The sequence below is a fragment of the Neovison vison genome, chromosome 2, assembly GCF_020171115.1.
Source record: "Neovison vison isolate M4711 chromosome 2, ASM_NN_V1, whole genome shotgun sequence".
Lineage (NCBI taxonomy): Eukaryota > Metazoa > Chordata > Mammalia > Carnivora > Mustelidae > Neogale > Neogale vison.
Genome location: NC_058092.1, coordinates 62,290,672 through 62,307,232, shown reverse-complemented (window position 1 = coordinate 62,307,232; position 16,561 = coordinate 62,290,672). Strand labels below are relative to the sequence as shown.

The window sequence follows — 16,561 nt, the reverse complement described above, 5'->3', positions numbered from 1 at the left end:
CCAAAAGAAGCAGGTGACAAAAGAAATTTGCTTAGAAAACCAAGTGAGAATATAGTTTTAACCCAGGTCTTTTTCTGGATACTGAAACTATATAGCAAGTGTTTATTTAGAGAGTACATAAAAAGATTAAAAATAATAATAAAAAAAAACAAGGTGGAGTAGACTCTGGCAGATTTAATTTGTGTCTGGGTATGAGTATTTTCTGGCCTGCCTTAATAGATTACTGAAATGGAAAACGACTGCTCTCAGTTCACCCGGGCCTTCCTGGTCATGCATAGGCCTCATAAACATCTAGTCCAGGGAATGCTAAACTGAAGGGACTGCAGATTCATGAGTTAGAAAACAGCTTAAGTGAAGGCTTCTTTATTTTCAGCCTCATCCAGACATAAGTTTTCTTAAAATAAAGCCAATCTGACATGTCCTCATCCCTAGCCTTAGAATAATAGTAATAGAAATAAAGGTTTACCTTTGGGCACAATATTGTAATAACAACAAAAATTTATTAAGAAAGGGATACCTCCTCCAGGCTGAGAATATTCATTACAGGGCAGTTCATCCTGCGGTCTCTTATAATGCTTCAGGAGTGTGACAATTGCATCGTGTCCTTCATGGAAAGACAAAAAGTACAAAGGGTCTTAATTTTTGTTTGATTTATTCAGCTCATCATACAACTCAAAAGTGATTAGGGGTGGCTTGAAATATATGATATGTCTTGAGGGATAATATATTGTAATATGAATTCAGTACTTTCATTCATTCATTCACCTACTCATTCATTTATTCAAAATAATTCACTGAGACTCTATTACATGTGTAGCACTGTGTTAAGCACTATATTGGATAGTAGGGGTACAAAGAACAAGGTGACTATGGTCCTATCCTTAAGAAGCTTAGTGTAGTTGAATATAAATGAGAATTTCTAAATGAGGAAATATGAGGTGCTAAGGGTACCATTAAAAGGGTAAAAGGCACATATGGTAACCAGGAGAGAGGGATGTATTTTTCTTTGAACGATGCATTTGGTTGGCAACTGCAGCATAACATGGCACAAAGATAATTAACATAGGTTTTTGTGGCGGGAGATAGCTGTTTTCCTACAAATATTTGTACTCCCCATTCATGGGGTGATTTTGCCACTGAGAATGTCTGTTTACTCAGGGACAAGTTTCCTATTGCCCTTGCAAGCAGATGTGGCTTTGCAACAAATTCTCACTAAGGCATAAGCAAAAGCAATGCCTCTTCCAGCTCTGGGGTTTAAGAAGGTGAGCCTTCTCTGCTCTTCCTTTTTTGCTGGCTGGATACAGAAGGTTTTAAGGCCCTAAGGGATGGGAAAAAGCTATGCATTGACCAGAAATGCCCTCACTGGACTTCTATACAACTGATAAATTTCTATCCTATAACACCACCCAAATTAGGGCGTCTACTGCAGTAGGTAACATATTGTGAAAAATTAAAAAATGCTAAATGCTCCTCTGAGCAGACCCATGATTTTTAATAAAACTAAACTTTTTTTTAAAAGATTTTATTTATTTATTTGACAGAGCTCACAAGTAGGCAGAGAGGCAGGCAGAGAGAGAGGGAAGCAGGCTCCCTGCTGAGCAGAGAGCCTGATGCGATGTGGGGCTTGATCTCAGGACCATGGGATCATGATCTGAGCTGAAGGCAGAGGCATTAACCCACTGAGCCACCCAGGTGTCCCAGAACTAAACTTTTTGATACTATTTTATGTTTTAACTATAAAAATAATCTATCAAAGCTAATTTATACAAGAGAAAAACAAAGTAAGCCTTAAAGAACCTGCCAAGAGACTTGTGAAATGCAATAGAATTCATTGTAAAAATGGCAAATTTTAGCAATTGAAAAATCATATGTGCTTATCCATCCCAGAGGGTTTATAGTTAAGAATACACCTAACGTATAGAGTATATGCTGATAGTTATGCCTGTTTATCAAATCACCCCTTCAAAAAAAAAAGAAAATTAATAGAGCATGCAAGATCATGAGATGGAGAATTAGATTAAAAATTAGATTAAAAACTAGATTAAGGGGTGCCTGGGTGGCTCAGTGGGTTAAGCCGCTGCCTTGGGCTCAGGTTGTGATCCCGGGGTCCTGGGATCAAGCCCTGCAATTGCTCAGCAGGGAGCCTGCTTCCCTTCCTCTCTCTGCCTGCCTCTCTGCCTACTTGTGATCTCTTTCTGTCAAATAAAAAAAAAAAATCTTAAAAAAAAAACTAGATTAAATGCTTTTCCAAATGTAATATCCCAATACCAGTTTCTTTTAAGAAAATCAACAATAACATTGTGGTGAAAATTGCTAAAATTTGTAGCAAAACTTAAATCTACAGAGTTAACAACTAGTGCCCATTTTCTTATCCACAGATTTCAATTCATGACTGGTCGATCTGTAATTTTCTCAAATCACAGACACAGGTTATGATGAAATAATGAGGAGCCTGTCCTATTAGGACCTTTTTCTTTGTACTCTCCTGTGCTCACAATCAGGGAAACCTCAAGACCCAAATGACATGAGCCAACAAGCACATTTCTAAAGAGCTTAATACGGGCTCAGTTGGTTAAGCATCTATCTTTGGCTCAGGTCATGATCTAGGAGTCCTGGAATGGGGCCTCAATGTTGGGCTCCCTGCTCAGTAGGGAGCCTGTTTCTCCTTCTCTTTCTGCCTGCTGCTCCCTGCTTATGCTCTCTCTCTGTCTAATAAATAATAAAAAAAATTAAAATTAAAGAAGAGCCTATTAGGCAGAAGGAACAGATGATGTAAAGGTTCCAAGATGGGAGGAAATATGACAACTTCAGAAATGAAAGGTGGCCAGTGTGGTTGGAATATCACAAGCAAGGATGAGAGTGGTTCCAGAGCTGGGTGGAGAAATAGATAAGCACATATCATGTGCAGGGGCGCCTGGGTGGCTCAGTGGGTTGAGCCGCTGCCTTCTGCTCAGGTCATGATCTCAGGGTCCTGGGATCGAGTCCCGCATCGGGCTCTCTGCTCAGCAGGGAGCCTGCTTCCCTCTCTCTCTCTCTGCCTGCCTCTCCATCTACTTGTGATTTCTCTCTGTCAAATAAATAAATAAAATCTTTTAAAAAAAAAAAGCACATATCATGTGCAGAAGTGCTTCACAAACTTTGTAGTGTGTATAAGAATCACCAAGAGCACATATTATTTATTTTCTTTAAAGATTTTATTTAAATTCAAGTTAGTTAACATATAGTGTAGTATTAGTTTCAGAGGTAGAATTTAGTGATTCATCACTTAAATATATCCCAGTGTTCAACACAAGTGCACTCCTTAATGCCCATCACATATTTAGCCCATCCCCTCACTATCTCCCCTCCAGCAACCCTCAGTTTGTTCCCTATAGTTAAGAGTGTTTTATAGTTTGCCTCCCTCTCTGTTTTTATCTTCTTTTATTTTTCCTTCCCCTCCCTTATGTTCATCTGTTTATTTTCTTAAACAAACACACATGTGAAATCATACGGTATTTGTCTTTCTGACTGACTTATTTCACTTCACATCATCATTGCAAATGGAAAGATTTTGTTCTTTTTGATGGCTGAGTAATATTCCATTATATATATATACCACATCTTTATCCATTCTTCAGTTGGTGGATATCTGGGCTCTTTCCATAATTTGGCTAGTATTGATAATGATGCTATAAACATCAGTATGCATATGTCCCTTCAAATCACTATTTTTGTATCCTTTGTATAAAAACCAGTAGTGCAATTGCTGGATCATAGGGAAACTCTATTTTTAACTTTCTGAGGAACCTCCATTCAGTTTTCCAGAGCGGTTGTACCAGTTTGCATTCCTACCAACAGTGGAAGAGGGTTCCCCTCTCTCTGCATCCTCACCAACATCTATTGTTTCCCGAATTGTTAATTTCAGCCATTCTGACCGCTGCAAGGTGGTATCTCATAGTGGTTTTGATTTGTATTTCCCTTATGATAACTGATGTTAAACATTTTTTTCTTATGTTTGCTAGGCATTTATATGTCTTCCTTGGAGAAATGTCTGTTCACATCTTCCACCCATTTCTTGACTGGATTTTTTAATTTGGGTTTTGAGTTTGGTAAGTTCTTTATAGATTCTGGATATTAACCCTTTATCCAATATGCTGTTTACAAATATCTTCTCCCCTTCCACTGGCTGTCTTTTAGTTGTGTTGATTGTTTCCGTTGCTGTGCAGAAGCTTTTTATCCTGATGAAGTCCCAATAGTTCTCTTGTTTTGTTTGTTTTGTTTTTTGTTTCCCTTGCCTTCTTTCCAGTAAGAAGTTGCTGCAGCAAGTTAAAAGATGTTGCTGCCATTGTTCTCCTCTAGGATTCTTGTCTCACACTTAGGTCATTAATCCATTCGGAATTTATTTTTGTGTATGGTATAAAAAGTGGTCCAATTTCTTTGTTCTGCATGTGGCTATTCAGTTTTCTCAACACCATTTGTTGAAGACACTGTTTTGTTTTGTTTTGTTTTTTTCCATTGGACATTCTTTCCTGCTTTGCTGAAGACTGTTGACCATATAGTTGTGGGTCCATTTCTGGGTTTTCAATTCTATTCTATTAATCTACGAGTCTGTTTTTGTGCCATTACCACACTACTCGATGATTGTAGCTTTGTAATATAGCTTGAAGTCTGGGATTGTGATGACTCCAGTTTGGTTTTCTTATTCAGTGTTCCTTTGATTCTCTGGGGTCTTTTCTGGTTCCATATAGATTTTAGAATTCTTTGTTCTAGCTCTGTGAAAATGCTGGTGTTATTTTGAAAGGGGATGCATTGAATCTGTAGATTGTTTTGGGTAATATAGAGATGTTAACAAAACTTTGTTTTCCAATTTGTGAGCATGGAAAGTTTTTCCATTTCTTTGTGTCTTCCTCAATTTCTTTCATCAGTGTTTTATAGTTTTCAGAGTACAGAATTTTTACATCTTTCGTTAGGTTTATTACTATCTTGCAGTTTTTCGTGTAATTGTAAATGGGATCAATTCCTTTATTTCTCTTTTCTCTGCTTCATTATTGGTGTATAGAAATGTAACATATTTCTGTGCATCGATTTTATATCCTGTGACTTTGCTGAATTCTCGCAATTTTTTGATGGTCTTTCAGATTTTCCACATAGAATATCATGTAATCTGCAAAGAGTGAGTTTGACTCCTTCCTTGCCAATCTGTATGCCTTTATTTCTTTTTATTGTCTGATTGCTGAGGCTAGGACTTCCAGTACTATGTTGAACAACAGTGGTGAGAGTCAACATTCCTCTCTTCTTGAAAAGCTTTCAGATTTTCCACATTGAGGATGACCTTAACTATGGGTCTTTTTTTGGTATGGCATTCATGATGTTGAGGTGTGTTCCCTCTATTCCTACTTTGTTGAGGGTTTTTATCAAGAAAGGGTACTGTATTTTGTCAAATGCCTTTTCTGCATCTAAAGAGAGGAACATATATTTCTTACCCCCTTTTTTTTTTTATTAATGTGGCATATTACATTGATTGATTTATGGATGCTGAACCACCCCTACAGCCTAGGAATAAATCCCACTCCGTTATGGTAAATAATCCTTTCAATGTACTGTTGGATCCATTTAGCTAGTATCTTGTTGAGAAATTTTAGATGTTTGTTCTTCAGGCATATTAACCTACAATTCTCCTTTTTTAGTGGAGTCTTTTCCTGGTTTTGGAATGAAGGTAATACTGGCCTCATAGAATGAGTTTAGAAGTTTTCCTTCCATTTCTATTTTTTTAGAACAGTTTCAGAAGAACAGGCATTAATTCTTCTTTAATTGTTTGTTAGAATTCCCCTGGAAAGCCATCCAGCCCTGAACTTTTGCTTGTTGGGAGATTTTTGATTGCTAATTCAATGTCTTTGCTGGTGGGTCTGTTCAGATTTTCTCTTTCTTCCCATTTCTGTTTTGGTAATTTATGTGTTTCTAAACATTTATCCATTTTTTCCAGATTGTCTAATTTGTTGGCATATAATTGCTCAAAATATTCTCTTATAATTGTTTGTATTTCTTTGCTGTTGGTTGTGATCTCTTCTTTCATTAATGATTTTATTTATTTGGGTCTTTCTCTCTCTCTTTCTCTCTCTCTCTGTGATAAGTCTGGCTAGGGGTTTATCAATTTTTTTTTTTTAAAGATTTTATTTATTTATTTGAGAGAGAGAGACAGTGAGAGAGCATGAGCGAGGAGAAGGTCAGAGAGAGAAGCAGACTCCCCATGGAGCTGGGAGCCTGATGTGGGACTCGATCCCGGGACTCCAGGATCACGCCCTGAGCCGGAGGCAGTCGTCCAACCAACTGCGCCACCCAGGCATCCCGGGGTTTATCAATTTTGTTAATTCTTTCAAAGAACCAGCTTCTAGTTTCATTGACGGAGCACGTGTTAAACCACAGATTCCTGAGCTTCTGACTGAATTCCCCAGAGATTCTGACTGAAAGGTCTATAGTGGAACCTGAGAGTTGCGCTTTGGAGTTTAAGATAAGAAATTTGGATTTAAATTTCTTTAATGGTGAGATGGAGAAACACTTTAATTAGTTGAAGGGCACGATTTGTTTTACTCTTAAGAAAGATCCTTATTTACAGATTAGAGCTATGGTATGTCATTCTAAGGCTGTTGTAAAGATTAAGTGAGATAATGCATGTGCCTACAATTCTAACATGTAAATATGCCTTTCAGATATTTTCACTGCTTTCTTGCCTTACTATTTTGCCCGAAGAATTATAAATGAACTTGAAAACTCTTTTATGGAACATCACATAAATTTTTCTAAATACTAATATATTCCATTTCTATTGTTGTTGTGGTTAATTACTGCAAACTTAGTGACTTAAACAATACTTTATTATAGTTCTAGAAGTCAGAAGTCCAAAATAGTTCTCAATGGGCTAAAGTCAAGGTGTTGGTACTCCTTTCTAGAGGCTCCAGAGGAACATCCACTTCCTTGTGTTTTTCCAGGCTCAAAGGGCCACTAACATTTCTTGGCTGTGGCCCCCTTTTATATTTTCAAAGCTATCAATGGCTGGCTGAATCCTTTTCACTCCATATCACTCTGACCTCTGCTTCTGCCTCCCTCTTCTGCATTTAAGGACCCCTGCTATGATTTTGGGCCCACTGGGATAATCTAGGATAATCTTTCTCAAAAAGTCATCTAATTAGCAGTCTTAATTCCTCTTTCCCATGTAAGGCAGCATACTCATAAACTGCTGGGGACTGGACCTGGACATCTGTACGGGGCCATTACTCTGCCGACTGCCCCTAGTGTGATGAAAATTTCAGGGCCCTCTGTTTGCATGTTGGTGCTGCCTTCCATTGAACACCTCCCTTTCTTCCTCATTGCTGATGGCTATTTTAGTTTCAGGATAAAAGTAACATCACCAACAAAAAGTTTTCTGAAATTAAAATACCCCTTCATCTGTCCTGCTGGTAGATTCATAGGTTCTGAGGTTTGTCTGCCCCCAGTTTAATAGGACCTATGGTGCTTTGAGTTGTTTTTCTACTAAATTTGGTCTTTAAGTGTTTGGGACCAGAAAACAAAACAAAACAACACAAAATTTCTTATTTCTGTTTCTCCTTTGGGAAAAATAAAATAACTTAAACCCCACACATTTACCCAAGCATAACAAAGCTTACTTAAATCACAAAGTCCACCTCCCTGCCTGTCTCAGCCTCTCTGTTGGACTGACTGTGGCTGCCAGCAGAGAGGGCCTCCTGCTTTCCCTAGTGAAGCAGAAAGCTGCATCTTGAATCCTGACGGTCTGTGTAAGTCAGTGATCACACCCTTGATGTTACCTTTCATTTCAACAGCTCTCTTGGCTCCACTTGCTCTGAGCAGTTTTAATTTCCTGCCAGCACAGTGGCACAATTTGCTGGCATTTTCTTTGGGATGCTTTTCATCAAGAGCCTAATGAGTGCCTGGGTTCTGGCTGATGATAAGCACTAGGCTGCCAGGGAAATGCCAAGAGGCCCCTCGGCTCTGGAAGGCGTCTCCGCCTGATTTCCCACCTCCTGCTAACTGTGGGCTGAGGCGCACACGTACGGGAAATTCTTCACTGCTATCATTGCTCTGACAATCTACCAAAGTGTATGCAAAGAAATCTGAAAACCACTAAGGCCCAGTTCCCTGATACTTGGTCACAAGGAGTTAAGCAGAAAAATGCCTTGGTGGAACTCACTCAATGGACTTGCTAAGGCTAACTTCTGATAATGGATATACCTAGATAACCAAGGCACACTAATGGAACACATCCAGAGATAATCAAACTTCCACTAATAAAATAAAATGTTTTCCCATATCTAAGAATTTACTATCTACTTCCAAGTATTTCACCCAAAACAGGAGGTTGCTATGTTATTAGCCTAATGCAGTTATAATAATGCTTTGCACTTTCAGAGGATTACTGATTAGAGCCCATGGAGGTTTTGCCAGCTTGGAGTGTCTTTCATTTCCTGCATTCCACCCTTCAAGTCTGACTGTATTACTCAAATTCCATGCTTTCCCTTTAGTTCATCATCTTCTTCTTTTCCTTTCCTTATACTTGGAGTAATTCCTCCCAACCCCAAACCTCTTTGCTTTTAACTTTCTGCACATCTTTATTTTATAACCTAGATTGTTTTTTAAGGCTACAATCCATCCAAAGGGCTGTTACATAGACAGTTTAGTATGTATATCATGGTCATATATACAACAGAGGATTCAAAATTATTCAAGAAGGAAAAGGACACATTTTACTATATCCCTGTAAGGATATCTCTCTGACCCCACAATTTTGTCTTAGGAACAATGAATGCTGTTTACTGCTATGAAAAATTATTTTAATAGCAGAAGAAAACTTGCTATGAAATTATTTTAATTACTAGGTCTGAAGATTAATAGTAAATGACTCTAGTACTAAGATCATCTCCCTGACGTTGAGTCTGAGGCCCTCTGGGTCTAAGGTAGAGAACATAGGGATTAGGTCTTGATTATATAAGCCAAGGAATTCCTATTGACCTCACATGTTCAAAAAGCCTAGGTTATCAAAGTAGCAGTCTCAGGCCTTCTTTGTACATACTAAAGGAGGGAGCTTTCACAGCAATTATACAGCCAAGACTTGGCTCAATATTTTGCTATCTCCCCTTCCCATCATTTTAAAAACTCACTTTCCAAATGCACTGAAAAGTGGGATCAAGGATGGCTCCTGATGTTTGTCCTTCCTTCTGCCAAACTTGGCCCACACGTTATCATTTAAATAAGAGACAAGAAAAATTCAAGACTTGCTATATCTTCTCATCATTTAAATCCAAAAGATAGTTTCATAAGAAAAGGTACACACATCCCTCTTCCCCCATACTCTTGTCTGTTAATCACCAAATCCCCAGAACCAAACAAGAATGCCACCAGTCCTTCTTCACCTTGAGAAAAGAACCCACAGCTGTGAACGTTTTTGCCAAAAGAACTCTATATAAACCAAGTTATTGAGCATTCTTCTTTCCCTCTTTTCTCTCCTTCCCATTTGGCTTTTCTTTTCCCATTAGAGATCATCTCAAGTAACCTCTTCCCAGGGAAGCCCTCCATGATTTCTTGATTTTAAATAGTGTCCTTAAACTTCTTACCTTAAACTTTTTACAGTGTTGTTTTTCCTTTTTGTTTTATTCGTGAGAGTTTTTTTTTTTTTCTGATAGTTTCTATTTGTTTTCTTGCTCATGACTCACCTCTTCTGCTAGAAATACAAACTTCCTAAGAACAGGGAAAATTTGTATGTTTAACTCACTGTTTTACCTCAGTTCCTAGCACAGTGTCTACGACATATTAGGTTTGTAATAATTTTTTGAATAAATGACTGAAACCAGGTATGAGAAATATAATGTTGAAATATAAATGCCCTTAATTTTATAATGAGTGCTTTCTAAAATAAAAGAAAAAAATAATGATACAAGCGCTAAAATTTTATTTAGCCTAGTTCTAGGAAGGAAAAGGTAGAGGATGCTGTGAATGTGCTATTCATAATAGCACTGTTTTACAGGAAGCTAGAGGGGTCAGGAAAGAGTTCCTTAAGAAACTATCTTTTAAGCTGAATTTGAAAGATGAATATGAGTTGATTAAGCAAAAAGGGAACATAAGACTCAGAGGGAAATATTTCACAGTTGCAATGCATAGAAAGAGGAGTTTCATTTAGAACTTATTTTAAAATCATCTGCCTATTAAAATTTAAGTATTAGAACTGTGTAGTTAATAAGAAACCCACAGTATTTAAAGAAATATCTCCAGAGACAACAGAAGAGCAGTGAGTGGCATTCTTTGGAACATCTACCATATTATGATGAACTAGATGCCATTAGTGAGACAGGAAATTGAATGCTATGACTGGGATATCTGCTCACTCTCTAATTCACTTCAATAAACAAGTATTGAGCACCTATTAGGAATCAGTCTTTGAATTAGCTTTTTGAAAGACAAAAAATTAATAGCTCAAATGTTTGTTCTCAGAAAGTTTATAATCTGGTAAGGGGCAGAGTGTTTCAATATGCAATGGTAAATACAGAGATAGATATGCACATATGGTATAATAAACATAAAGAAAGGACATGTATGCTAGCCTGGAACATCAAGGAAGACTTTCAGGAAGAAACTATCTGTAAACTGAGTTTTGAAAGCTAAGTAGAAATCAGAAATTGAGAGTGGAGTGGGTAAGGGAGAATGAGGAGTGTCGAGATAGAGAAGACTGTATGAGAAAAGGCTTGGAAACATGGAATACATTGATGAATGGAGAAGAAGGAGTATATTTGTATTAGTATCATGTGAATAGATACTGTTTCTAGTATCTAGAAACAGTAATTGTGCACAGATGATAAGTTAATAGGTATGAAGTATTTAGAATATGCCTGGCACAGAGAGAACCCCCACTGAGTGTTAGCAATGTAGTGGATTTAATGATGATTGCAGAATGTGGGGTCATTCACATGACAGTGACTGGATATGAGGTTTAAGAGGTAGGAAGGGCACAGGGCATGGGCACAGGGTATGCCATGATAATACATTGGAACTTTTTCAATAGGTAATAGTGTGCCAGCGAAAGATGTTAAGCTGGGGAATGCTATGGCCCTATTTACACCTTGAATACTTCTCCAAAACTACAGTTAGAAAATGAAATCAAAGAAGCTGAAGAAAAAAAAAAAAGAAAAGAAAAAAATGAAGAGTAGTTATGAAGCTATTAAAATGGATCAGGATAAAGATAAGGTTATAAACTAAAACAGTGACAGTAAAAATAAAAAAAGAAAGGATGGATTAAGTACCCATGAGGCAAAATGATGAGAACTTTTGGAAAGAGAGATTGAGGGAAAAAAGTCACCAAGCATCTTATGCCTCCATCAGAAAGGATGAATATCCAATTTTTGTAGCAACATGGATGGCACTGGAAGAGATTATGCTGAGTGAAATAAGTCAAGCAGAGAGAGTCAATTATCATAGGGTTTCACTTATTTGTGGAGCATAACAAATAGAATGGAGGAAAAGGGGAGATGGAGAGGAGAAGGGAGTTGAGGGAAATTGGAAGGGGAGGTGAACCATGAGAGACTATGGACTCTGAAAAACAATCTGAGGGTTCTGAAGGGGCGGGGGGGGTGGGAGGCTGGGGGAACCAGGTGGTGGGTATTAGGGAGGGCGTGTACTGCATGGAGCACTGGGTGTGGCACAAAAACAATGAATACTATTACACTGAAAAGAAATACAAAATTTTAAAAAAAATGTCACCAAGCATCAATCCAGATCTCTGACTTCAGTGACTAAGTGGATGGTAATGCCATTAAATTGACAGAATGAATAAGAGATATGGTAGGAGAAACTGACTGATGAGAACAAAAAAGATATTAAGTTCAATTTTGGACTTGCTGAGTTTTACACACTCCTCAGATATCCAAGTAAAAAGATTTACCATGTCAGTTGGTGTGGTGGTTTAAAAACACAGTCACAATTTCTGATACTTGTCCATAACTGAGGGGGAAAACCCTGCTATTGTGAAGAGACTTGCAAATTTGTGTTGAATTTTAAAATATTGTTTTACATATTTGTATGGTACTATACAAGTTAGAATAATGGTTTTAAATTACTTTTTAAATATTTGATTAGTGACTTTCAAAACTTCCTTAACCTTGCTTCAATCCTGAGATTTTAAAATATATAGTATTACTTGATTCATAAGAAATATAAATACAACAAAACACTTTTTTTTTTTTTTGGTTTGTTTTAAAGATTTATTTATTTATTTGAGAGAGGGACAGAGACCGGGGGAAGGGGCAAAGGGAGAGAATAGTCAAGCAGCTCCCATTGAGTGTGGAGCCCGACAGAGGGATTCGCTCTCATGACCCATGAGATCAGGACCTGAGCCAAAACCAAGAGTCAGATGCTTAACCAACTGAGCCACTCAGCCCCATAACAACACATGGTTTTATATATTCCAGGTTTGTCTGGTGGTGTTTGGCAGGGATATAAACTCTTCATTAGAGAGTTTATAGGAGATTCCCATCATTCTAATATATCAATATGTCATATTTCTCATTCTACACTAAAACATGTAAATTAGGAAAGACTGAAATTTGGAATTTATGTGAAGCTTGACTGAACATTTTTGATGAAGTTAATAATAATGGATACCATTATTTTTACTGAGAATCTGTTATGTTCCAGACATTTATTTATTTATTTATTTAAATTTATTTATTTGAGAGAGAGAAATCCTGCTCCTCATTTTAAGTCTGAAGATTAAGGCTTACGGAGGTTAAATGACTTTCCCAAAGTCATTATATGATTAGGATGGAATTTGAACTGAGATCTGATTCTCAGGTGAGGTGGTAAGAGCTTAAATTCTGCAATAAGACAGAACTCTGTTTGGTACCTGCTCTCCACTTAAGAGCTGTGCTGTTTGGGCAAGTGTGACTTGGCAGATTGAAGTCTCAAACTTTTAATCTGTAATAGAAAGGCAACACCATTTTAAAGGGTTATGTGGATAATTTAATTATACATACATTTATATGCATGAGTAATAGGCATTTAATGAATGTAAGTTTTTTCTACTATCCATTTTATTGTATGGGGTTTTTGTTTTTTTAGTTTCAAATCTTTGTTTAAATTCTAGTTAGTTAACATACAGTGCAATATTGGTTTTAGGTGTAGAATTCAGTGTGTGTAGCTTTTTATATAGTTACTAAGTTTCAAAAATATTTTACTGTGTGTAAATGTGTTACCCCTACAAAAATGAAGTTCTGACCATTCTAATGAGAGTAGGTACTATTCCATTTGCTTACTTTTTAGAGGAGAGAGTAACTAAATATGTAGAATGTAACCAGCACACACAAAATTGCACATAGATTTTGAAATACCATTTAAATCTTTCATTTATTCCTTCTTCTACCCCAGACCGAATTCACTCTAGCACACTAACTGAGGTTCACTAAACTAAGTAACTAGACTCTCAATAGGTAAGAATTCAATATAAAGAAGTTTGGGAATTTATTATCCATTGATGGAGGTTTATCAAAAATTTAATGAGTTCGGCTCTTCTTCCTTCAACTCCTCCCCAACTCTTATCTTTTAGTTATTTTTTTACTGGTTGAAAACTGTAGAAACTCACAACCATAAGACTTTATTACTTTTAGAGAATACACTATAGTATGTTGACTATAAATAATTCACACCATACTACACTTGTCAAAAGGAATGAACAAAGTATATATCATGGTACAGGAATCTTGATTTTTATTGTTTTTGCTCACTTACTCACTAATTCTCCAACTGCAGCTCCCTGTCACTGTGAATTACAGTCGTTCTGATGTATACAAATATTGTATTCTGCATAATTAGGTATTAGGATAGGAACCTCTGTAAATTACTTTAACTGGTGTCAGTACTGAAGCAAATAAGAAGTTTTAAGTTCTGTTTCTGGTTCGGGTTATTTTCTGACCCTAAACAGCCTGACATAAAGAAGTGCTTTTCTTTGTCAAAGGCAGCCTTTTCAAATCTAACTGCCAGACACACTATTGAGCTATGTGTTCAATTCTAATTGGCTGAGATCTTTTCAATTCGGCAGTTTCATCTTTAATGCAATGGATGCGAGATTATGTGTAGGTCTTTTCAATGGGTTTTCCATACTGGTGATTAGGGCAGAGGATTTGAACATAAGCAGGCTGCTGGCTATTTCTTCTGGCCAATTTAAATTGATTCATACAAGTCCTTTGTACCCCAGGGAAAGGGCAGAACAAATCCAAGTGAGTGAGACAGCTATCGCTACTCTCAGATGGAATAGTAGAAAACAAGGTGGGGGGTTGGGGGTAGCCAAGTTGAGGAAGGGAAACACTCTAAATATTGTAAAATTAGAGTTCTGAGTAGTCTAGCAGGGAAATATTGAAACTTAACCAATAGGTTTCTGTGTAGAATCAAGGTCACCAGGAAAATTATTTCCAAGATTGATTTTGATATCTTTAGGTTAAAAGGGCTATGTAAATGGAAACTGTTCTTTATATTTAATCCTGCAGGGAGCCATAGTGAGTAAACTCTTTTCTGAGTTTCCAAAAGAAAGTTGGTAACTCTTACAAAACTCTAAAGCATCTCTGAACTGAATGTGCTATATCAGAACAGCAGAGAGTAAGCTAAAAACTTTGTAACAGGTGAAAAGTTTGCCTTAGAAGAATGGAGATGGGCGCTATTGAGAAAAATTCCCATTTTCCTTTAAGAGGGTAGAGAAATAAAGAAAGAAGGAAAGAAAGAAAGAAAGAAAGAAAGAAAGAAAGAAAGAAAGAAAGAAAGAAAGAAAGAGTTGGTAGACTAGGATAAGCTATTTAAATTTGGCACTTCCAAAAGTACTCTTTTTTTTTTTTTTTTAAGATTTTACTTATTTATTTGACAGAGAGAACACAAGTAGGCAGAGAGGCAGGCAGAGAGAGAGGGAAGCAGGCTCCCCACTGACCAGAGAGCCTGATGCGGGGCTCAATCCCAGGACGCTGAGATCATGACCTGAGCCGAAGGCAGAGGCTTAACACACTGAGCCACCCAGGTGCCCCAGGATTCCTTTTTAAACAGATAGACCCTGGCTATAAGGCTCCCTTCTGGTTTATCTCTCCAAGGAGAGAACAAGGTACAGGATAACCATGATTGGACCATTTCTATAACAACTCTATCCTATAAAGAAGGAACTTCAAATGAAGCTTTAGTGTTTCCTCAACTCCATCTCTAAGTTGCTCAGGAAAATCCTTCGTATGCCACCTCAGTTAATTTGGGGAATCACTCTCTGAGGGAGAAAGGAAAGCATTTCTTCATTCAAAGAAAACAGGGACAGTGCACTGTTGACAATATTTCAATATTTCAATCTCCCCTGAAACATGAAAACAATGCAACATTTTTCTAGCAAGAGAAAATAGCAACAATTTCATTTTGTTGGTTTTGACATGTTCTGCTCTAGAACATATGCAAAGCATCCATCTGTCTCTTGAGTACTGACATTCAATTTGTTAAAATTCATAGTAATAATGGAATACAACACTGATGCCTAGCACATTAGTTGAACAAATAAGGGTGACAAGTATGGCAGATGTTGCAGAGACCAGTGGGTAAATCCTCTAAGCTAAAAGATTTTTGTTGTTGTTATTTGGTAGAAAATCTTGGGAAACTATACAATGATTCATTGTTTCTTAAAGTGTGGAATTCCATAAAAAGTAAAACTAAAGCCAGTTTTCAACCATCACTCTCAGTCAACTAAAAACAAACAAAGCCAACCCCTGTGAAGAGCTAGCTACAGCAGTTATATCTGAGCTGTCTTCCGGAAGACTAATGCTTGTAAACAGTCTTTCTCTGAAACTCAAGTTTCTTGAGAGACACTGTCTGAGATTCACATGAATAAATGCAATGTGATGGGTAAGTAGAACTTAGTAAACCCTCCTGAGGCTTCAGAATATGTAAGATTCTTCAACTGATATTCAAATGCAGAACTACCTGGAATTTATTTTATACAAATTGGAAGGTCCTTATACCTAAAAGAAATGCATCCAGATATTCATCAAAAGTCATGCACGTGAATGTTAATAGCAAAAGTATTCTTAATAGTCCTCAACTGAAAATTATCCAAATGCCCCCAAGCAGTAGAATGAATAGTGATACAATAACAAAATAGTATGCTATACAACGGGAATGAACAATATACAGCTACCTAAAATAATATGAGTGAATCTCACAAATTGTTGGCCAAAAGAAGCCGGACTCAAAAATGTATATACCATGACACTGCACTTGTACAAAGTACAAAGAGAGGCAAAGGTAATCTGTACTCCAAGAAGGCAGTGGGACCCTCTCCGGAGAAATGACTGGAAGAGAATGTAAGTGTGGTTTTTGGGTGCTGGCCATATTCAGTTTCTTCATCTGGATGCTAGATGTTGGATGTGAGTTCAGTTTGTGACAAATCATTGAGCAATATAATATGCAAATGTGTGTGCATACACATATGTATTTATACAATATTCAAAAAAGAACATATAACATAATAGGGCTACATCCAACTCATTCCTTACTTTACCATGTCTGTTCACAT

The 16,561-nt window shown here is 37.1% G+C and overlaps 1 protein-coding gene across 1 annotated transcript in view; it reads right to left on the bottom strand.

Annotated features, from left to right (window-relative positions):
- Window positions 1–16,561, bottom strand: part of LOC122900093 (serine/threonine-protein kinase TNNI3K) — a 349,591-nt gene that overhangs the window by 166,931 nt on the left and 166,099 nt on the right. Inside the window, exon 14 of the mRNA XM_044238472.1 lies at window positions 518–604. Coding sequence (XP_044094407.1) covers window positions 518–604 — 87 coding nt within the window. The remainder of the gene's footprint in view (window positions 1–517; window positions 605–16,561) is intronic.